This window comes from Neovison vison, chromosome 6 (genome assembly GCF_020171115.1).
Source record: "Neovison vison isolate M4711 chromosome 6, ASM_NN_V1, whole genome shotgun sequence".
Taxonomy (NCBI): Eukaryota; Metazoa; Chordata; class Mammalia; order Carnivora; family Mustelidae; genus Neogale; species Neogale vison.
The window spans coordinates 139,420,943-139,445,573 of NC_058096.1; the positions used below are offsets into that span (position 1 = coordinate 139,420,943).

The 24,631-nt window shown below is 49.9% G+C and overlaps 1 protein-coding gene across 2 annotated transcripts in view; it reads right to left on the minus strand.

Annotated features, from left to right (window-relative positions):
• The window catches only part of SH3BP5 (SH3 domain binding protein 5), a 72,114-nt gene that overhangs the window by 7,018 nt on the left and 40,465 nt on the right, over positions 1-24,631 (minus strand). For both annotated transcript variants that reach the window (XM_044252487.1, XM_044252488.1), the window contains 2 exons: positions 6,444-6,608; positions 242-372 (listed from right to left, as the gene is read on the minus strand). In XM_044252487.1, the coding sequence (XP_044108422.1) occupies positions 242-372; positions 6,444-6,608 (296 nt within the window). The remainder of the gene's footprint in view (positions 1-241; positions 373-6,443; positions 6,609-24,631) is intronic.

The window sequence follows — 24,631 nt, forward strand, 5'->3', positions numbered from 1 at the left end:
CAAAGCCCAGCCCCAGGCCCCAGCCAATGAGCCATGCGATGGTGCGCTTTTGAAATTCTTTTTCCTGTGTCTCCCAGGTCGGTCACAGCTGGAGCAGCACTTCCTGCCTTGGAGGGTTATACAGAACTTGGAGGACTCAGAGGAGGTGGGTCCCTGACTGCATGGCACACAAAAGGTGGAGAAGATGCCTGAGAGGAGGACAATCACCCAGGGCCTCAGGGTCCCACACGCCCAGACTCACTTGGACTTGTTGATGGCTCTCTTGAGCTTCTTCTCCAGCTGCCGCATACGGCCCATGGCCGCGTTGTACCTGGCCGCTGTCTCCTTGTGTACCAGCTCACTCCTTGTCTTGGTCTGCTCCGCCTCCATGACCTTGAAACGACAGTAGATGTCAGCCTGGCCAGACAGTCTTTTGTTAGGGTATTTCCTATATCGTTTTTAAAAATACTCTGAGGAGGGGTGCCTGGGTGGCTCAGTTGGTTAAGCGACTGCCTTCAGCTCAGGTCATGATCCTGGAGTCCCGGGATCGAGTCCCACATCGGGCTCCCAGCTCCATGGGGAGTCTGCTTCTCCCTCTGACCTTCTCCCCTCTCGTGCTCTCTCTCACTCTCTCTCTCTCAAATAAATAAATAAGATCTTTAAAAAATAAAATAAAATAAAAATACTCTGAGGAAATCAGGGGGCAGATAAAAAGTAAACTAAACTCCAAACAGAAGAGGACGCTCTTCTCTGTGAACCTGTTTCAGAAAAGTTTGGCTGTGGCCATGCCTGGGAAAGAAAATGAGGAAAAGCAAAAATCTGAGAAGAATGAAATATTCTCTGATTGAATTGATGTCCACTTCCTCCTGCTCAGCCCTCCTGCCACGAAATGGCCCCTGTGGACTCCTTGGCTCCTGCCCTGGCACAGAGGCTGACGGGCACGCAAATGGGCCAAGAGCCCCAGCAGGGACATCGAGGATTGGGGGAGACCTCACGCAGCCAGACCTGACGGCATCGGAATGGCAAGGCAATCCCCACATCAGCTTGTTGGCCCATTCCCAGATATTCCTGCATTAGCCGGAATGGGGCAGGGGGTCACAAAAGAATCCAGGATCCAGAAAGGGGCAAACTTTCCATTTAAACACACGACTATCAAGTCACTCAGATCAGATTCTGAGGTTCACAGACACACGATCAGGAGACCTGTCAGTGTTCTGGCAGGAAATTCTGGTGGGGACATTTCGTTGAGCCTGTTGATAAAAATGAGTTTATATAACCAGCAATTGGGCTGTAGATGGCCAAAAACAAGGCGGCTGAAAGGCACACTCCCTGACACATGGAAATGATGGTCCTTTCATCTGTCACATAAAGAAAACAGCAGAACAGGCCTGCCTTAAGGAGAGAGGAGTAAGGAGACGAATGGCGGTTTGGGCCACGTAACCAGCTCACCAGTTCCTTCCCGTCTTGTAGTTACAGCTCACACACATGTTCTCAGATGAACTGGAGAGGTAGGGGCAAGGCCGGGCTAGCACCGGAGAGGAGCCCAGAGGGCCCCGAGCTCATGGGTCACTCCCTCAGACGCCAGCAGGACGATTTCGGGGAGGCCCCGCCATGCCTTTAGTTTGGGGCGGCTGCTGTTTTCCCAACCCCCTCCAGCTGCACACAGGCCCTCATCTCTCTCAGCCCCTACTCTGCAAAAAGAAGCCCGTCTGTCTGAAGTTAAACACCCAGGAAGCTCCAAGCACTTGGCAATATTGCCAGTGAAAACCGAGGAGGAGCCACGTATGTCACCATCCCCCGCTTCACCCCTACCTGGCCACATCAGCGTCTCCCATCCCCATTTGTACCAACTCCCAGCTCTTGCAAGAAACCCCTCCAACCCCCAACTCCTCTTTCCGCCTCCAGGGAGAAAGTCACCGAGCCCGCCCCCATGGCTGCATGGTAACCAAGGGTCCCCCAACCCCACCCATCTGAAGCCCAGCATCAGGCACAAGCAATGGCAGGAAAATGGGGGCATGGCAGCCCAGGAACAGGGGCTCTGTTAGGAAGGCCAAAGCCACAGAGAACACCAGCAAGCCACAGAAGAAAGCAACAAGGTAGTCCCTTAGCACCTCAAGGTAGCCCCAGGCTGGGCTGAGCAACCAGACACACGGCAGGGGCAACTCAGAACTGGGGTACACACTGCCATCGCCCTTGCCCTCCTCCAAGCCTGGCTTGATAGCTAGCTAGTCCAAACTCTGCAATGGCCTTTTCTCTTTACCCACCATCACTGTCACCTACGGTGTGCACAGAGCACACTGGTGACCAAGCTGTGGGTGGTCAACCTCACGGGCACAGGTGTAGCCAACAGTTGTGACCACCACTCTGGGCTGTCAGGAGGGCTTGACAGCAGATGTGGCACAGGAATGGCTTCTTCATGGGACATGAAGGGGAGGAAGCAGGGTGGGCTGAAATGGGCTTTATCAGCAGAGGTTGCCGCCCTTCCCTGCATCCACCCTCCAGGCCAAGCCTCATCCACCACCTGCAGTGGGGTAAGCACGCAGGACTCAACAAAGGACGACAGGCAGGGTTCAGCTTCCCGCTGCCTCTCCTGGAGCTGGAGGGTTCCCGAGGGAGCTAACCGTCCAACAGGAAGAGAGTCTGGGACTCCGTCAGGATGGCCGAGAACCTTCTCCCCAGGGAGGGCCTGTCCTAAAGATGACCCGCCAGCCATGTTCACTTCTGGGTGTGCCCACCTCAGGGTCTGTCCCAAGAGCCCAAGGACTGACCCCCGGGCCAGGGCCCAGTGGCAAGGTTTGAGGCCTGCTCGACCTGAGCGTCCAGAAGCAGCACTGGAGGGGTCTGCAAGTGGGCAGCGGGCCCTGGAGGGGGCATGCAGGCCAGCAGCTGCCTGTGCTCAGGATCCAGGGGAAGACAAAGATCTTTGCCTCTCTTCCTGCATTAGCAGGACAAAGAGAAATGTGTCTACAGGAGTGCCAGCCCAGCCACCTCCTGAAAGCCCAGAGCAGGTAGGCAGCTGGGTCCCAAAGGCCCCAGGGACCCTACCCACAGCAGTGCACAGTAGATGCACACAGCCGATGCTCCAACAGCCAGGCCCTCCTGCCTGGATACCACAAGCACTGAGCGGGTGAGCTCGCTGGGCTGGCACAGGGTCCTGGCCGGGCCCCAGGCCACCCGCATCACTGGCACTGGCCTGACTCCTCAGAGCCCTGGGTTCCGGCTTTCCCAACTCCTCTGCAAACCCCAAGCCATTGCCCTTTGGCCCAGCCACCCTTGATGTCCCTGAGCTGAAATCGGGGCCCTCCTGTCCCTAGGGAAGGCAGTTTCCTGGTCTTCTCAGAAGTTTGGCCACTGGTTCAGACTGTTTTCAGATTCTGCTGCAGAATCTGCTTTCTCTCCACCATGCAGGAGGCGGGTGGTGCGTACCCAGCAGCGTCAGGGAAGCTGGCCTCAACAGTTCATGTCTGCCACCGCAGCGGGCCTTGGATCCCTACAGCCAGGCAATGTCCACGCCCCTAGACCTAGGGCAAGAGGCTGGCTCCATGCCCCTTCCTCTCCAGAGGCTGCCTGCTGCCTGTCTGTGGCTAGGTAATGCCTCCCCATTCCTTCTTCCTCTCTCTGCTCTCCTCTGACAGGTAGCAGAAGAGCCCATTCCTCTCCCCTCAGATGCCTTGTCTCCTCTCCTGACAAAAAGTGATCACCTTCCCACAAAGGCTGCTTCAAAGCCAAAACAGTGGAGGCTGGAGGAGCCCCTGCTGCCAAAGCCCCCAAGTAGTGAGCAGCAGCGACCCCAGGCCCTGTGTCCCCTGAAAGCCACTCAAGTGCAGGCTCAGCCCGCTCGGGAGCTGCCTCACCAGCTATGGCTTCTAACTCCTTGACCCTAGCACCGAGCAGAGAACTGTCCCTTTGTCTCTATCTGTGGCATTACATGTGGCCTAACAGAGGACACTGGGACTCCTGACATTGCCTATGGTTTCCTAGGATGCTGGTGCCAGCCATGGCTTTAAGGTATGGCTGCCCAGCGTCACCATAAGAAGTCTGAAGGGAATGAAAGGGAGACACAGACGACCCTGGACAAGGAACAAGGGTAGGTCACTACACCATTCCTCCTCGGTGCCCGGGGGAGAGAATCACACAGCCCAAACCACTGCCGCTTCCTCAAGACAGCCCAGACCCTCCTGAGCTCTGGCTCTCTGACCAGACCATTAAGCGTATGGTACTTTTTATGGAAGAAGAGGGTGAGATGAAGTTAGCTCCCTTCTTCTGAAGAAACAGGCTTCCTGGAGTATCCAGTGGTCAGACAAGGCAGGAGACACAGTCTGTACCCCTCCTCGTCTTCATCCCCATGAGGTTCGGGGAGCAGGCAACATGAGCCCCATTTGGGGAAATGCCAAATCCAGAGGGAGATCCATAGCCAAGCCCAAAAGGAGGGTCTGCACCATCCATCAGATTCAGTGCGCCCCCTTCTGAGTGAAGTTTCTCAGTAATGCAGGGACATGGCTGGGGAAGGCCCGGCCACCAGCTCTGTCTCTTGCTGGTATCTGTTTCAAACCCTGCTTCTCCCTCGGGAGTTCATGCCTATGCAACCATGAAGGAATCTGGGGAAGAGAACAGGAGCCCCAGGGTGGAAATCCTGCCTGTGAGCCAGAATGCATTGGTCCTCCCACTACCAAGAAACCTCCAGTGACCTCAGTGAGCGCACACTTCAGAGGACCCTCCCCAGGCCCTTAGGAGCTCGGGTAACCTCAGGAGGCCCAGGACCATCTGGTACAGCCCCACAAGTTGTGTACTGCCCAACCCCAAAAAGCATCACTCTCAAAGAGGATGGTACGAATGGTGCTCCCAAGAGTTGTACTGTGTGCAAGTCCTAGGGACACCTCTTCTTGACCAACCATTCACCATCCACACTAGGGCCCCGGGACTTACAAAACAGGTTAAAAAAAACAGTCATAGACATGTTTTGTTCTTTTTTAAAGAATAAAGAGTTTCTGAAATGATTTCTTAAGGCTGATTTAGATCTCTAGTTGGGGTGGAAAGAGGGCAAAAGGAAGAGAAGGCTTTATTTAATTCCTTGGAAGGAGCTACCTTTTTTTTTTTTTTTTTTGGTCCTTTCCACATCTGTCAGACTTGTCAATTGTCAATTTCAATTCCAGCTTCTACTTCGGTTTTTCACAGGCTGACCCAAAAAGGCTATTCCAGCCTGTGTTTGATTCTCTGAGCATCACATCCACTAGGGGGCAGGAGGCCCAAAGTCACAAGAGGCCAGGCTAGGGATCTGGGGCTTCAGGGTAAGGTGGTTCAAAGATGTGACTTGAAGTCATTTGTGTGTCAGGCTTTCTATTTAGGGAAGCACAAGACATGCTTTAATTACCAGATCCCCTAGGACTTGAGCCACTGTGGCAAGAGACACTGAAAAGGGAGAGGCTGCTGGCATCATTAATTCCTGACTTTTCTATTCTAGCCCCACAGGTGGCAAGACCCAGGGGGGTTGCAGCTCCCAATCCCCCTCTACATCGCCCCTCCATCTAAGGTCTTTGCTGGAGCTGCTGAAGCCAGAATCAGCTCTGCCACTCACTCAAATCAGCCTGGAGAAGTGGATAGGTATTCAAGAATATTCTGGGTGACTCCTAGAAAACCCAGTGGAGTTAGGTAGAAGTAACAACTCCAGCTGAGTGAAGCAGCTGTCTTGATTCTGAGCAATGTGGCAGAGTGGGTCATGGGAGCTGGTAAGAAGCCAAACAATAATGGCATAAAACCTGGAGTCAAATCAGGGTAAAGATCACACACGGCCCACTTCCGTTTCCCATGCTGGCTGCTGCATTCCCAGCCCAGCCCAAAGACTAGACATGAGTGCCCACTGGGTTCTGGCCTCATCTATCATGGTCCCTACCTTCCACTAACAGCACACACACCCCAAGTCCAGGCCCCACACAGTTTGGGCTGTTAATCAAAGTCTTCCACCTGGGATTCTAAACTCAGCCACTCCCCCTGGAACTTAGTGGGAACGGGCCCTGGAAAATAACATGCTCCCTCTGGAAAGCCAAGTCTACAGTCAAGACCTTCAGGGACCATCTGAACCAGACAGACCTCAAGTGACACAGGGAAGGAAGAGCTATACCCGTTACTGGGGGACTGTCACTCTGAGCGTGGCTTTGTACCAGGCCAGCAGAGACCACACGGGGAGACAACCTGTGACTTTCAGGGAGCGTTTCTAGGCAACAAGCCTGGTGTCTGTCTCCTCTGCTTGGGGGAACCCCCAAGGGGAACCCTGGGGAACCCAGGGCTCATCAGGACCAAAGGGGCAGTGTGGATCACATGGATGAGGGGAAGTATTAAGGATGCTCCCATGAGGGGGAGGCCCCCGATGCCCACACGCGTGCAGACACCTGCAGACACGGACACATGCTGGCGAACGAGGCAACCCTCCCCACCCCCTCCTGCAGACGCCCGGCAGTGACTCATACCCTCTGGGTGGCGTGATTCAGCATCTCCTGCCAGGCTGAGTCAAACTGCCGCTTGTCATCCTCCAGCAGCCGCTGTTCAGCCAGGGAGATGGTTTCCTTAGCGGCACGGAGCACCTCGGTGGCCCTCTGGAAGTCCTGTGTGGCTTTCTGAGCCTCCAGCTGAGCCTGCACAAGAAAAAACCCTCATGAGGTCTCAGGAAATGGCAAGGGCCCCCTCTGGCCCACCACACCTTCCAAGAGATGAGCTTCCTGAGGGCTGGGACCTGCCCCGTCCATCTGTGCCTTTCCAAGTGGGAACAGCCCTGGTAGCCAGAGGGTCTCGTAAATGCCAGACAAGGGGACAGGTGCCAGGGAGGCAAGCAGAGGAGTCACAGGACCCAAGAGACCAGATAAACATACCAGCTCTTGGTCAGAGTTGAAGATGGCAAACCACAGGTATGGCCCCCCATGGCCTTTCACAGAGCTTTCATGTGCTGGTGAGGCCAAGGTGGACAGATACAGTGGTCCCCAGTGCCGTCCCTGCCCAGATCCATGGCCCAGTGCAATCAGGTCAGAACGAGAAGGGCCCCTGGAGATCACAAATCCAACAGCTTCATTCTACAGGTGGACTCCCAGAGACCCAGCCAGGCCACACAGAGAGGGCGAGAAGCCGAGCTGCGACCGGACACCAGGCACTGCAAAGTCCCACTATGTGCTGTCACTCTGCCAGCCAGGCCCTCACACAATTCACACTCACTGATGGCGATCAGGAAGGACTGAACAGTCACAGCACGGCCCCTGCTTTCCAGGAACGTCAAGTGGGAGAAGGCACATGAATCGTAGCAGACCATACACTGGACCGCCACCAGTCACGTGGCTAGAAAGCATTTGAAATATCCTTGATCTGCATGGAGTGTGAAGCACCCCAAATTTTAAAGACTTAGTACCAAAAAAAGAGAACTGTCAATAATCTCAATTTTTGTAATGATCACATGGGGAAATGATAGGATTTTGGATGTACTTGGTTAAACAGAGTATCTTAATAAAATTAATTTCAACTATGTGTTTTGACTTTTTTTTTTTTTTTTTACTGTAACTACCAGAAAATTTGAAATTACATAGTTGGCTCCCAGTCTACAGCTTTTGGAGAGTAAAACATCTCGCCCCAAGAGCGGTCCATGAGATTGCATCAGGGATCAGCAAGACAACCCTCCCGCACCTCCCTCTGAACTTCCCAGCAGAGCACAAGCAAGCAACTACCAAATACTGGCCTGCGGCGTCCAACCCACCCACCCTCAGCTAACCAGATCAGTTATACAAGCCCTGGGGACATCCACGGGGAAGCCCCTGGGACTCAGGAGCCAGGGGAACAACAGGAGCCCCATCCATCCCCAGAGTTTCACGTGACTTAGAGGAAGTCTTGGAGAACCACAAGACAAAGAGGGTTAAGGGGAACAAAACAGACTCGGAACACACCAGCCCCCAAGGCAAGGGACAGCAAGGGTGCCACTCTCTACCCTGCAGGGAACAGTGGACACAGGCTGTGTCCGACCCTCCGGGAGGACGATATGGTCAGGACACAGACACAGGCATGGAGAGGACACCCAGAATCTGTCCCACAGAGCTGTGTGCCCCAGAGCACCGCAGGAGGGAGGGCGATAATGGACAGCAGGGTATGCAGGACAAATCACTTCACGGAGAGGGAATTCAGGGCTACTTCTTCGAAAAGAGGATGATCTGGAACGGAGGACTGAAGGACAAGATGACCTGAGAAATGCAGGGTCGGTGGGGGGCCAGGAAGAAGCAGTCTTGTGAACCACAGTGTCTCCTGGAAACCCTGACGAAGATGAGAATCAAAGTTTCAAAAGGTAGAGCACTGAATAATGCATGGCATAGCTGAATCTTTATCTCACACACCTGAAACTAACACTACACTGGAATTAAAATAAAAACAGAATAAAATAAAATTTAAAAGATAAAAATATGTATATTGCTATTTAAAAAAAAAAAAAAAGGCTTCAAAAAGGAATCAAGAGTGGGCCTGAATGAACACCAGACTAACACTTCAATCAGGCAGCCTGCCCACCTGCGGTGGACCACTGTGTGGCCCCAGGCCACACGGCCATGCAAGTGTGCCTCTGCAACACTATGGGGACAAGGGGCCCTGCCCTATAGAACTGACCAGCCTACCACAAGGGAACAAGACCACACAGACGCACAGCCCCCTCTCAGCACAAGACATGTCGCTCCAGCCTCCGGACCTGCAGGCCAGGCTGGGGATGTCCCGTGAGAGGACAGCCCTGGTGGGGCTCTCGGTCTGCCTAGCTGCACTCCAGGGCAAGTAGGACGACACAGGCACTTGTTGCTTCGAAGCTCCTACCACCTGCCCCACAGACCACCTACAGGCCTCGAATTGACACGGGCAGATGATAATTAATCCCAGGGGATTCTAACATTTTCCAAGGTGGGATGTATATTTGTGTTTTTTAGGAAATTTTAATATTTCAATTCAGCAACATTTAAGGGTAATCTCTCTTCCCCCACATCTCCCCCGCCTAAATTAGGAAGCTTTTTTTTTTTCTTCAAACAAATTAAAGAAAGAGGTGAAATGCAGCCACTGTACCACAGATCCGGCCCCCACCCTGCCTGCTCTCTTGCATCTGATGAGTTTAAATAAAGGGGCCCGATCTCTACAAAGACTGGGGAAACGGAGGCCCATCGGAAGAGCCTTTAGAAGAATATGCTGTCTGTCAGGTCAGTGGAGCTTCTGGATTTTCCATGAGGCTCCTATGCTCCTCTATGGTATTATCAGAAACTTGCCTGCCTTGTCTTATCAACGATCTAATATGAGGCATCAGTCAACCTCTCACCCACAAAAACGACGGCATCTCTCCATCACCTGCCCACCTACTCACTCGTTCAAGTAAGTGTTGGGTGGCTCTTCAGCACCACTGTCTGTTCTCTTCATCTTTCCTGGGAAGAGAACCTGTACGTCTCAGGGTGAGGCAATGTGCCAGTTAAAGAACCTAACTGCCCATCTGTGAAGAAAGCTAGTGCCCTTCTAACTCCTAGCTAGTGAGATACAAATGGACACTGAGCGAGCCTTCCAAGAGGGCTCTTTTGTCTTTCCATTTTGATAGTAACACAATGGCTGGTGCTTCAACAGCCATTTGGGGTCATGAGGCAACCTCCTAAGGACAGAATAAAAGTAAGTTAGGTCCCTGCCCTGGATTATCTATCTCCTGAGTTAGGACTGAAAAAATAAAGGTGCACATTTAAGCCAGTTTTCCATTATATTCAGCCAAACTAAACCTAAATGATAACAGATCTCCCTCTCTCTACAGCTGAGCTATTCTGCAAACCCCACAGAAGTGACTACAGCAATAGCATTGACTGGTTGAATCTCCCTCAACTTCTTTCTGGCTGCTCCCAGCCCATGTTACTACTAATAAGCCTGAAAAGCCAACCTTTTGGAGATTCCTAAGGAATCTTAGAGCTCATGGCCTCTTCGTAAGGCATTTCATCAAATATTTTTAAAACCACATTCACAAGGAAAGACCAGGCAGGTGCACACACAAGGGGAGGGAGCATTCTATTGTACCCTTGGATGTAGTCAATTCAGCATTGTTGAGTAACCTCCTGCAGACTAGTGTCTGGAGGGGAGGGGCCCACCCCAAAATTAGGGGTTCCAATTCAATCAGGAAAGCAGACATGTTCAATATAAGACAGACAGTGACAGTAACAGAGGTATAAAGTGCTACGGGATTACAGAGAAGAGAGAATATTTTCCCAGGAAGACCCGTCAAGGGAGAGGGTGTCAGGGACCAGGTCAGGTCATGGTAATACAGGAGGCACCCATGAGTTTAGACACACATCTAACTGGGGAGGACTTAGCTCCGAGATTGCTTCCCAGTGTCCGAGATTGTTTCCCAGTGTCCTAACAGGACACATGACCTCAAAATCAGAAGCTGACTTAGCAATCCCAACAGGGGCTGGTTAACCGGTTCTCACTGATGTATGAAGGAGGACACCCAGAAATCTTGGGCACAACCAATGCCAACAAGTTTTACTTTCAAACTCTAAGAAAGGACCCAAGCCCTAGTATTAATATATTACTCCTGGTGTACACAAATCAGGTGGTGGTTCTCCTAGCAGAAAGCCCAGTTAGCAAAGTGAAGGGCTGAGGCTCTGCTTAGAAGAGTACTGATGTGGTAAACATTGGGGGAGCTGGGGTTTAGCTACAAGGTGCAACAACAGGACAACTATGAACATCTTCATGACTCATGGATACTAACAACTTTCGCTGGAAAAAATGAATTAGCTTAGTAACCTTCATTAGACTCTGGCCTGGGGTCAGCTGTGACTGTGAAGGCCTCACATGTGTGGGTGTTCCACAGTGTCATCAACAAGGGGAAAGGGGAGCAGAGTGGAGAGGTCCACCATTGTCAAGGCTGCCAGGAGAAGGGAGAGGCCACAATCCCAGCTGCTACTAGACTTCCCCCACAGTCCATATTTGGGCTCAGGAAAGACCAAGAGCATCTGGACTTTTGCAGTGGTTGCAACATAGGGTCAGGGTAGAAGGAAGTTTAAAGATCACGCAGCTCAAGGTCTTCATTTTTCAAAAGATGACCCAAAACGCAAGACAACTTGCTGAATGTCCCACCGCTATTTATGCCTGGCCACAGCCAGGAAACCAGAACTTCTGACCCCTAACCGTGGCTATTTAAGCTTTACCTCTAATAGGAGACTTCAGTCTACCCTTGACCCATGGAAACCGGATAGTATCTCTCCATCACTCTACCTCTGACCTGCATAACTTTGGCAAGGACATAAACATCAGACAATCAGACAGTCTACCTGTAACTAACAGACATCAAGAGGAGATGATCAGGGGGGCAAAGATGAGATGAGAATTCAAAGTATGTGTGGGACTGCTGCCTCCCTCCCACCTGTGGCTCACCAGGCTCACCAGCTAGTCAGCTAAGGAAACTGGAAAGGAGTCTTCCCACACATGGCTTCTCAAAGCCATGCTCCAGCTGCGAGTTGCTCCAAATCACGGAGAGTGCCCCCACGATGAGACCAGTCTTGTACCTGAGTACTAGCAAACCCCAAAGGATGGACACAGATGGTTGTAAGATGGTAATGACAGCAGTTGCTGTTTGAGCATTGACCCAGACTCAGATAACGTAGGAGAGGTGTTCTGAATACAGGGCCTCATTTCAATCTCAAAATTCCAGTGTGAGCTCAGTACAGTTATCATCCCTACTTTATAAAGGAGACCAAGACTCAGAAAGATTAAATAAATTGCCCCAAATCACACAGTTAACAAGGGTGAGATCAAGCCTCAAAGCCTGAGGCTTCATTCTGGACTTCTATTAAATACCACCTGCTGGGACTACAAACTCCTCACAAAGACGTCAAGCTAAGTTTGGTCTTAAACCCTACACCCAAATCAAGGCCACGCAGGCCACTGCTAGAGAGATCCAAATAGGTTGGGGGCATGCAGTGAGAAAAGAGGTCAACCACAAGGACAGCACACTGCTCCCCCCAGAGTGCACGCAAGGAGCAGGCCACTGCCATCTGAGCACAGCGCTCGCAGTGAGGAGCCGGCCTGCAGACAGGAGGGTCCAGAAGCTCATCCTGCATGCCCTCTGAATTGAACTTCTCCTACTGCCCAGTGCTATTTCCTTATCTGCTCTTGGGAACAATTTGGGTCCCACTCACAGAGGAGCGAGGAAGAAGGAAGAGACACAGGGAAGCGTCTGTCAAAATCACACACACCCATTCCAGGTCTAGGCCCTCCTGGGAGTGGAAGCACTTACAGAGCAACCGGTCTTCCAGAAACCCCTGGGTGTTGTGCATGAAAAGGAAGATATGGGAGTGCCCCATTTTCTTCTAAAGAGGGTGGAAAAGACACCTACCTGAGGGGAAGCACAGGCTGCCTAGAGTAGGAGGTCAGCGACGACCCTTCCACGAACATGGGGTCTCAGGGCACCAAGGAAAGGGAGGCCCAGCTTCTCCTGTTGGGTCCGTGCTCTGGCTGGGCTGGCCCTGACGCCCACAGGCATCAGGACACGGTCGTTGCACTGAGCAACCGTTGGCAGGGGACTCTCTGTCCCTGCTTTTTCAACTTTTCTCTTTGTAAACTGGATATGGATTTTGTCCTAGCCTCTTTATAGTGAGTGTTGTCTGTCTCAGTCCTTGCTTTTCCAACTTTTCTCTTTGTAAACTGGATACAATTTTGTCCTTGCCTCTTTATAGTGAATGTTGTCTGCACTGCAGGAAAGAACCCGTCTTCCATCTAGAAGCTCATGAAGAAAAGTCCCAGATTCCTCTCTAGGCAATCTGAGGAAAACAAAACCTTTGAAGGCATGATCAAAACCCCCACTGGTCTCGGTGAGGAAGGCATGTCCGGGACGAACATCAAAGGGGACAACCAACAGAGGCATCCGTTCTCTGTGTGATTCAAGCTCTAGTTTGTTTTGCATGTATTCTGGGCACTCCTAGACATCAGCAGCTGCCAGACAGTCTGAACCTCTCAATTCTGAACACTTCCAATCCTTCCACCCACTCCCTCCCCCACCCAACCAAACTTCAGTCTGAGGTTAACTGAAGGGTGGCCGGAGATAGGAGCCGGCCATTTTGACAAGGCCATTCGGCTCCCGAGGACATTCTGGATACAAACGTTTTCATCAGAATTACCCCAGAGTCGATACATTTTCATTTGAAAGCATTTTCTACAAAAAATTCCATGAGGCCCGTTCAGTTCCTTGATCATTTCTCATCTCCAGTGTTTCTAATTTTGTTCGTTTTTCTTTAGTCAAAGTTATTTTTATCAGAATCCATTCTTTTCTACTTCAGATCAATAAATTTGATTCACTGAACGGTTTCACCCATGTCACACTTTACTAATTAAAGCTTGTGCCATACAGCTTTTCATTCTTTCTCTCAAACTCAAATTTCCTAGAGCAATTTTGTACACACCTAAAAATCTGCTGAGTCTATGGGACAATTTTCACTCAGTCCCAACTCTTCCCAGGTATAGGATGAGCCCTAATCAGTTAACAGTAAACTGCATAATGCAGGATATAGTACATGATATAGATTCTAAATTAAACAAAAGGTCCACAGTATGTATCTGTGAAAATCATGACAAGACTGTGTGCGGTTCTGAGACAGAACTTCGGGCACGCAGCTGTTTCATAGGACAGACCACAGAGCTCTTTAGGAAATCCCAATGTCAAAGGACCCTCCTGGGATTAGAAAAACCAAGATCAGATCAAGTTCTGTCCTGAGGTTAAATATGAGCTGTTTAAAATTAAAAGGTAAAAAGCTATTATCAATGTTCAAAACAACAAAGCAAGAAAGGAGGAGAGATGGGTGCGGTGGGGGGGCAGTAGCGCGGGTAAGATTTGCCAAGGCTTAATCACCCTAGAAGCTGGATGAAGACTATATGCGGCTCTGTTACACTTTTCACTCTACTTTGTGTTTGAAATTTTTTATAATACAAAGTAAAAAGGAAAATGTTATCGTTTACAATTACCCCCTTAGGGTTTTCTAGAACTGCACTGTCTAGTACAGGAGGCACAGGCCACATGTGGCTATTTACATTCAAATTCATTACAATGAAATAAATTAAAATGTCAGTTTCTCAGTCACTCCAGCCACATTTCTAGTGCTCCACGGCCACATGTGGCTTGTGGCTTCCACACTGGACAAGGCAGATACAGAACATTTCCAACATCACGGAAAGGCCTTCTGGACAGCACTGGCCTAGATACTGTGCAACCCTGAAACGAAGGGCAACAAAAGATCTCAGCTACCAACCAGAGTCTTGAACTTGCTGTGCTCATTAAAACAGCACCTGCATTCCTACCTTAGATGATTAACAATCATGCATTTAAAAACCCATCATAAAGGAACCTGGAGGATACACTATGGCCAGACCCTGGATGTGGGGAAGGCCCAGCCACCAAGCAGAATGCTGTGACCCTGTTCCTAGAGGACCCTCTCCCACTCCCCGTGGTCATCCAGGGCCTCCCACTGACTGGGGTGGAGTCCAACTCCAGGGTTTCAATTGGGGCTCTGAGGAGGTTCATCCAGGATTGAGTCCACTTTGGCTGGTCTTCCGTGAGGCATCACCCTACAGCTCACCTCGGGACACAAGCATACACAGCCACATTGGACCCAAGGGGATCCCCACCCACTCAAGGGCCATTGTCCCTCTGCTGTAGGTTGGCACCATCTGTCACCCTCCCAAATTTCCCCAATTTGGCCGAAAGCTTCTGGCAGGAGGAAGGCACAGGCCTTGTACTTCCCCAGGGCACAGGGGCTACTTCATCCAAATCAACATGTCAGAGCCTGTCCGTGAGCGCAGTTCTCTGATCCCCCTCCCCTCAATGCACTCCTACCCCATTCAGCTATCAGCAGCTCACACGGTCTGCCAGCCATGCATGGCACACCTCAGCAGGCCCCCAGATCAAATCCATTCTGTTGTGGAAAGGACACAACAGGTGCCCAGCCTTCCCCATCTACCCCAGCTAGAAGGATGACACCCACTTCCTCCTTGGCTTCCTCTTGCGCGCACACACACACACACACACACACACACACACACTGACTGGGTGGGTGCAGCAGCTGCTGGCTACAGAACCACCAGCAGGCAAGAGTTTGGGGCCAGGTTCGAGGCAGAGGCCTGACTCGCGGGGGACAGCAGCAGTGCCCAATGTCAAGGCCCGCAGGACCCAATAGCATTCCAGGAGCCGCCTGGATCCCTGCACCACAGAATCAAATCACCAAGTGTAAGGATTCGAGGAGATGGAAACAATGTCAATCAATCATCTTCTTTTATGGAAGGAAATTCAGAGTAGGATGGCCCGCTCAAGGGCATAAATCACATACCCCATCTCTTAAATTCTTCAAACGTGTGCAAACGCAGAGTTCCTGTGCTGTGGAGGGTTTCCCCACCTTCGGCACAGCTGTACCTTCCTCTCTGTGAGTCCATTCAAATGTGTCTCCCTCCCAAACCATAAGTGACTCTTAATCTCACGAAACAAACTGTGGGTTGCTGGGGGGAGGGGGGTTGGGAAAAGGGGGGTAGGGTTATGGACATTGGGGAGGGTATGTTCTTTGGGGTAAATTGGAAGGGGAGATGAACCATGAGAGACTATGGACTCTGAAAAACAATCTGAGGGGTTTGAAGTGGTGGGGGGGTGGGAGGTTGGGGTACCAGGTGGTGGGTATTATAGAGGGCACAGCTTGCATGGAGCACTGGGTGTGGTGAAAAAATAATGAATACTGTTTTTCTGAAAATAAATAAATTGGAAAAAAAAAAAAAAAAAAAAAAGAAAATTAAATACATCATACCATTGGTAAAAAAAAAAAAAAAAGTGTCTCCCTCCCTGCCTTGGTCCCCACACTGTCATTCCCAGGACACACAAAGCATCAGCAGCGGCCAGTCTGAAGGCCAGAGAGACACATACCAACCAGGGAAGCCATTCCATCCCTTCCAGGGAAACACACAAGGTACACCTGGGCCACGACAGGAGACATGACTTGTGGCAGATCACCGCCTGCCTCTCGAAGGGGTGGAGAGTGCTGCCTTACACTGAGAGGCAGTGGGGAGGCGAGGGGAGCCAGAATGCCCTGCCTGGGGGCACTCCACAGACTCTGTAACTACATCTCCTGACAGTTCTCTGTGCTAGTCGGGAGCGGCTGTTTCCTGCAAGGAGGATGGAGAAGCCGAGAGGTGGGCTTAAGAAGTACTGCGATGCCAGAACTGGGGACAGCATCTCCCTCTCTTCAGCCACAGCCGGGGAGTCAAAGGCTAGCAGCCATGAGGCGCCCCTGGAACAAAGTTCTGATCCCTGAGTTTTCCCCTTCCTCTCCAGGGGAGGAGCAGGGGGCTGACTGGCTGTCACGCTGGGCTCTGTCCCTGCAGGCGCCCTCTGTATCAGCAGCTGCACGCAGAGTCAGCAGCAATTCCAGGGACTGCTCTCCAGAGAGCTGTGCCTCCGACACCAGGTGGATCACCAGGACCCCCTTGCAGCTCTCCAATGCCCAGGGACCCCAACTCTTAACAGACCACAGTGCCAACAAAAGAAACCCTCCGGAGCCCTGCCCAGACCAGAGCTGACTGAAGGGCATAGCAGAGCCGCTGCGAGGCAGCACGCTACGTGCAGGGAACAGGGAGCGATAGGGTCTATTCCTGGCACCCACGATGGCCCTTGTCTTGGGTCTACAGCCTTGAACAAGTCATTAGACTTCTCGGTCTGGAATGCCAAGGTCTCTGCTAACTCCCAGAGAACCTTGCTTTCAGCACTGAGGATACAAAATTACAGCAGGGCTCACAAGGTCATCCTGGAACGCTGTGTCTGGCTTCAACAGGTGCAGTTAGCAGGCAAGTTAACCACTGAGCTATTTCACTTCTGCCATCAGCATTTTTATTGCGTTTGTTTGCAAATCTTCCAAAATATAAAGTTAATAAAATCGCTTCTTGAGGTGCTTCTCAGTCAGCTATTATCTTGCTCCTTATCTACCAGCGAGTTCTTTCTGTAAACTCAAAACTATGTCCCTGGATTGGGCAACAGCATAACGCAAGGGCAGAGGGGAGGTTCACACCGTCAAGTCAACACAGAACAGCTGTTGTCAGGTCAAATGCTTTAAACCGATACCAAGAAACACATTTTTAATACAACCAGGGAAATGTGAAGAAGGACTAGGTACTGGAGGATATCACAAGAACTTCAATTTAAATGTGATTTCTTGGGGGGTTTTATCTAGGAGAAATAAAATATGTGAGTATTTATGGTTGAAGCTATACGATATCTGAATAGTTTTAAAATAGGAGACATGTCATTGGCAAGATGCTGGTTGCTGATGCTGGTGATGGTGCAGAGAGGTCACGGATTATTCTCTCTACCTTGCTATATATTTGTAATATCCCATCATAAAAAGCAGTCAAGAAATGTTTTTTGAAGACCTGGCTATTTACCTGCCACAAAATCACAAAACTCAAGAAAATGCTACTCAACTGAAAGGACAGAGGAAGGAAAGGTATCTGTTAAAAGTTGTCCTAACTAAAGGCAAAATTTAAATGAATTTAAAAAAAAAAAAAACCCACCAGTAAGATTGCCAAGGAGGGAAAGTTAAGAGTCAGCATGTTGTCCAAGCAAGAACAGGTCTCCATGGAAAGGGTGCCCGCCCTGCCCATATTTGAGATATGTCAAAACATGGGGGTCCAACACTGACTTCCCAACACCCTGTTAGTGGCCAAAGCACTCCAGCTGTCCATAGGTTCTCAACAATAAGTCTCTTCAGCTATGACTTAAAGCCCTCAGCTCTTTCTTGGTCTCCAGCAGAGACAGAGAAGGAAAAAAACACATATACTCACTTGCCACAAAGCACTTGCAAGGCGGTCTGAAACCCAACTGCAGGGACCTAAGTCCTGCATCTCACTTCTAATGCCCTGAGAGAGGAAGAACAAAGGCACTGGGGCAGGTGAGTTTATTAAATCCTATTGTGTGCCAGGTTTCCCTGCATCTGGGACTCCAGCCTACAGCCCTGCTGGTTAAGTTATTGTACCCATTTTTCATCCAAGGAAATAGAGGTTAGGGAACTGGTCCGACGTCACATGCTCAAACCAAGGTCACATGCTCAAGCCCTGACTGCAGTTACCTAGGGAGGAAAAGCAAACACACAGAGCCCCGTGCTGTTCCAGTTCTCCAGTGATAAAGCTGACAAAACAGATTCCCTAGGTCTGGATGAGAAACCACAGGACCCTCTAGGCCACTCTCAGTTCAGAAAACAATCTCTACCACCCCATCTGCACACCCAGTCTGCCGAGCCCCGTGGCCAAGAGCTTTTCTCTGTAGAGCACCCAAAGGCTTGACAAGCCCTGGCCCAAACTCCCTCCCCCCAGTTCTGCACGAAGGAACAAATGTGCCCTAAGGAAACCTCAGCAGACATTTTCAGCTTCAGTTCTTACCCTGATTATTTTACAAACTTCCCAACTCGTCTCCTAGCTTCCAATCTCACAGAGCCAACTGAAACTCTATCTGGTACCAATTTAGACTACCCAACTGCATACAGAACACTTGGTAATCTTTCTGAAGAGCACATCTGATGATGTCACTCCCTAACACTCTCCCCACCCCCAATATAATCAGGCCAATCAGTGACCCAGCTTCTCACTTCCTACCTACCCATTGAGGCCCAACCCCTCACCATTCCTTCAACACTCCTCACTCTTCTGTGTCCCATTCCCTCCACTGGCAACATGTTCTTCCTCCTTGTCTCCAAGGGAACTCCTACTCCCTTAAAACCCATCTCAAATACCCCATCTTCTGTGAATTCTTTTTTCACTACAGCATGCCAAGTTCATTGGTTAAACAATCATAACTTTTTTCTTAGGACACTTCAGAGGCAAAAAGAAAAGTTCTTGTCATCCCTCAGTCTCCTCCTTGGAGGGAAGAGTCCTATTCTTCTAGAACTTCCATGTTTCCCCCCTCTTCTTTACCCCCATTCATAAGTTTCCCAAAACTTGATGGAGAACTCATTCAGACTGAGCTGTACTGCCCAACAGCAGCAGGGCACACGGAAGTTTTCAAAACACAAGCTTCTTGAGGGCAGGAACTGTGGTTTATACCTTATTACTCACAAAGACCAGCACGGAGATGAACACACATCCCAGCCCAAAGCTACTCTCCCAGGCACTTGGGTTATATCGCCTGTTGCTGGCTCCTGTAGCCCCTTTTTGCCAAGGAAGGCCATGACCGTCCTCTGCTGACATGGGTTTTGTGAACTGTTGAGCAGTTCACAAAACACCCACCAAATCGCCAAAACAATAATGACTCCAGCTCCTGCAAATCGCATTCAGAACTAATCCAAATCACATTCAGAAACAAATCTAAGGTGACCTGCACAACCCACGACAAAGAGAGACATCACTGATCACCACAGGGAGGCAAACTGGATTCCAGAGCTGGCCAGGGCTCCAGCATCCTCCTCACTGCTGCACGGATCACGGGCCAAACTTCCGTGAGCTACCTGTGCTCCTTCTGTCTCCACTTGGAGGCTGCTTTCTTAAACCACTGAGATAAATGGGTTGAAAGTCCTTAACATCCCTCTCGTCCCTGAGACACAGAATAAAAGAAATAATGGGAACATCTGTTGTTAGTCCCTTCGTCCTCAGCTGGGATCCATAAGAAGAAGTTCTCAATTGAAGAGTTTCCTTCTATTGGCCAGCTCTGGTCTCCCACCAGCCAGCACCCACAGCCCTTGGCTTCACTCCCATGAGGCTGCCGTTAACACGGGTAGAGGACCCGCTCATTCTAGACTAAGTGACTTCCATTAACCCGAACTCACTCGGCAACCTGGAATGGATGGCTGAAAAAAAGGTTCTCAGAGCTTTCAATGTTTGTCCAGAAGCCTAGGAGAAACCCACCAAGGGGCCGTGAAGGGCACGAGGGAGGACAGGAAACAGTGGACAGTTCAACGCCAGAGCCACCACCACGTGCCAAGCGATGAGAGACACCTGGCCAGTCCCCCAGACCCAGGACCCCTGAAGTTGGTGCAACAGCAGAAAAGGGCCAGGAACCAGTGTCTCCGCTCTGCATAGTGCATGGAATTTCTATGACCTCAATAGCAGCATCACCCGTGACCCAGGACTTAAAAGAGTAGGGACTGTGTTACCGAATTATTTAATTCCCAAAACCTAGCCTAGTGCCCCGTGACTGCAGATGTTTAAGAAATATGTGTTTAATTAGTGTACCAAACTAGGCTACAAATGATAAGCCACAAACAGCTCCCTCGTGGTCAATCCTTTAATGTGCTTTGTGATTGTTTTTTCCTTCTGTGGCTCACACAATCAGATTAATGTCTCTCTGGGCACAATTATCCTTGGAAATGCCCATTTACGTGATGTGAAAACTCACTTGAACAATGACCTAATGGTCTATACTCAATTGTGTGGCGTGAATGCTATTCTCTCAAGACCTAAACCCCTTCCACTCTACTTTGCCTCCTCCAAGCTAAAAGCTATAGACCCGTCCCAGTGGGTCTTCAGAAAATGCATTCCTGGATGGAATTTTACCCTCTCTGAATTCATGGGACCACGTTTCTCTACTTATTTCAGCCGTCTGCCACATTGTAAGACAGTGCATGTGGAAAAATGCCCTGAAAACTGCCCAACATTTGAACACACAAATGACACGTCTCAAATTATTTTGCTCTTCACTTGGTCTTCTCAACGAGATTACAAACTCCTTGATGACAGCGATCACGTTCCGTACATCTGGGAGTCACTACCACTAGGACTATGAAGAATGTGCCCTTAGAAACAGGGACAATTCCAAGCCCTGCTCAAGCCAAAGACCTTGGCTGCCCCGGGCAACCTTCTCTGAGTTCCAGGCTTCCCTGGGTCACTTGGCACTATTCACTGCCAGGCCCATTTAAGTACAGCCAGAGGAACAACCAAGTCAGTGAAATGTCAAACCCCCTCCTCCAGCCCATCTTCTGGGGCAGCATGACTTGGCTTAATTTTTTTACCTGTAGTAAGATCTCCCAAGGAATTCAAGGTCAGGGGACGCAGACAAAAAGGAGGGCTTCCCATAAATAAAAATTAGCACAACATAGCTCCCTGCTTAGCTCAGTATATGGAAAAGACAGAGGGTCAGCTGTGAAACGGAATAAAGATGTCCCCAAGGCCATGCCCAGCAGACCCCACAGGAGCAGGCTGTCAGGCTGGCCACTGGAGCCCGTGCCACTTCGAGTCACCCAGGGGCTTCTGGAAAAGACAGGAATTGCCTTGTTTCAGGACCTCGGCGGCAGCTGGGCACCCAGCTCAGGGAGGCAGGGGCAGCACCCACTGGTGCATCAGGGGTTCCCCGAGGCAGCCTGGGCTCTGGCAAACCCCCTCCCCTTCCCATCCTGTATTGCCAAGCAAGGCTGCTCAGCGGACTCGGGGCCTCTCCCAGCTCTAAGCAGTCAGGAACAAATTGCGGCCAATAAAACTAAGAAAGTAAAAGCATAAGACACTCAGTGTTTTGGGGCACCTGCACTGGGCTCCCTGCTCAGCGGGGAGCCTGCTTCTCCCACTCCTACCCCCACTCGTACTCCCCCTGCTTGTGTTCCCCCCTCTCTATCAAATAAATAAATAAAATCTTAAAAAAAAAAAAGACACTCAGTGTCTCATCCCAACATCCCAGAGCCAAGATGATTATGCCTTAAGCCTGTGTAACTCAATCCTAAGCATCCCTCCTTTCATCAAGCATTCATTTCACCTTTACTGTGCACCGTGAAGATCTGCAAAGGATAAGAAGCAATTTCTGTCCTCAAGAAGCTCAGGTTTCTAGGGTAGGTTTTTTAGCCCTTGGTGTAGAGGTTAGGAACAAAGACTTGGAACTCGGATAGCCTGCGTCAAATCATGGCCAGGCCACTCACCAGCTGGGTGACCCTAAGTGCTTTAATTCTCTGTGCCTCAGTTTCCTCATCTGCAAAATGTAGATGATGACAGAAGCTACCATGTGGAGTTGCTCTGAGGGGCAAGCGAACACAGGCAAAGTGCTTTGACCAGGCACACAGTAGACCGCACAGAAGCATTAGCTGTAAGCAGTATGAGCATTATTCACTCATAGTTATTAACCCACAGGGCATGGGTGACCTTAAAGGGAAGTTGATGAATACCTTCGGATCATGTTTATGATTTCTGCACCCACATCCCAGGTTTTCGGAGGATGATGTCCATAGCCTTCATCACATTCTCCAAGAAGCAAAGCTGGCGGGAAGCTCCGTGAGGCGGGGGAACCGCAGGGCGAGGGCAGAAATTACATGGACCCATGCCCTCATTTCAACCATGCAAAGGGTAAGAGCCAAGCAGCACTGCCCAAGAGAACTCTCTGAAATGACAGAAATGTTCTCTATGTGCGCTGTCCCCAAACAGTATCCATCGCCCACGTGTCGCTACTGGGCGCTTAAAACTGTGGCTGGGGAGACTGAAGAAGTGAACTTCCAGTTTTATGGATTTTTGGACTTGGTCTTGAAGTAGCCACATGTGGCTAATGGCCACCATTCCCAACATCACAGAGCTGCTCAGGGTGGGGAGGGGAACATCCCAGGCCAAGAACAGAAACACACAACAACGCAAAACACTCCACGATGTTTCCAGAAGCTGGGAGCATAGTGATAGGATGTACCCAGCACCTGGGGTGGCGGTGGGGTGAGGGAGGGGGCGCACGGGGGCATAGCACAGAGTACCCAGGGGCCAGAGCATGAGCTCGAAGCCAGACGGAAAAGCCCTGCACGCTACGCTCAGATCTGGGTCTCACACTGGACACAGATGGGCTGTACAGGTCAGGGTCCTCCAGAGAAAACAGTCCAAAGGACATGTACTCAGGCCTATCTCATTCTACAGTGCTTCACTTTACTGCACTTCAAAGACACTGTGGTTTTTTATAAACTGACGGTCTGTGCCAACCCTCCCTCAAGGAAGTCTACCGGCGCCATTTTTCCACAGCATCTGTTCACTCCATAGCGCTGTCACATTTTGGTAATTCTCACTGTATTTCAAATGTTGTCATAACTATATTGAATTGCTATAATCTCATGATCCAACTTGAACAGGTGAGGAGTTGCTTCTTAGGGATGAGCGGAAAAGGTGGTTTATTGAGATGGCATCTACTCCTGGTGCAGATGCTGAGAACACGGCTGATAGGGCAACAAAGGATTTGGAATATTTCATAAACTTAGTTGATAAAACAGCGGCAGGGTTTGAGAGAATCAATTCCAATTTTGAAACAAGTTCTACTATGGGTAAAATGCTATTAAACAGCATCACGTGCTGCAGAAAAAGCATTCATGAAAGGAAGAGTCAATCAATGTGGCAAACTTTAAATATTTTAAGAAACTGCCCCAGCCACCCCAGCCTTCAGCAACCACAACCCTGATCAGTCAGAGGCCATCAATGTAGAGACAAGACCCTCTAGCGAGCAAAAAGATTATGACTCACTGAAAACTCAGATGATAGTGAGCACTTTTTTTTTTTTTAGCAATGAAGTATTTTTTAATTACAGCATATACCTTTCCAGACATAATGCTATTGCACATTTAACTGACTACAATATATGGGAAATAGTTTTTATATGCAGAGGGAAACAAAGATATTTCATTTGATTTGCTTTATTGTGAATTTGCTTTACCACAGTGGTCTGGAACCAAATCTGCAGTATCTCCAAGGTATGTCTGTTCACAGAGAAAGAGATTTATGTTAAGTAATCAGCTCATGTAATCAAGACAGCTGGCAAGTCCAAAACCTGCAAGGGTAAGCCAACAGGACAAAGATTCAGAGAACAGCTGATACTTCTCAAGTCCAAAGGTCATCTGCTACCGAATTCTTTCTTGGGGGCACCGGGGTGGCTCAGTCAGTTGAGCATCTAGCTCTTGGTTTCGGCTCAAGCAGGTTGTGATCTCGGGGTTGTAAGATCGAACCCCATGTCAAGCTCTGCACTCAGCGATAAGTCTTCTTAAGATTCTTTCTCTCAGGGCACCTGGGTGGCTCAGCGGGTTAAAGACTCTGCTTTCAGCTCAGGTCATGATCTCAGGGTCCTGGGATCAAGCCCCGTATCGGGCTCTCTGCTCTGTGGGGAGCCTGCTTCCCCCTCTCTCTCTCTGCCTTTCTGCCTACTTGTGACCTCTGTCAAATAAATTAATAAAATCTTTTTTAAAAAATTAAAAATAAAAAAATTCTCTCTTTCTCCCTCTGCCCCTCCCTTCCACTCACTTGCTCTCTCTCATATAAACAAATTTAAAAAAATAATAATAACTCTCTCTTGTTTGGAGGAGGTCACTCTTTTTTTTCCATTCAGGCCTTCAACTGACTATACAAGGCCTACCCACATTATGAAGGACAAACTGCTTTACTCAGATCCCACCAGTCTAAATGTCTCATCCAATAAACACCTTCACAGAAACATTCTGTGTGACCCAGCTTAGCTGACACATAAAATTAACCATTATGTGAACTAAAGTTTTTGGAGAACTGTCAGCAGAACTGATTCTGGCAAGATTTAGTTGGGAGGCAGTGGGGACAGGTGGAGGAAGGGCACTAAAAGGCAGGAATACCAATGGAAAGGCTATTTCAGTCATCCAGGTCAGGGCTTCTGACGTCAGGGCTTCTACCAGAGAGGTGGAAATGGGAAATGAGTCATTTAATT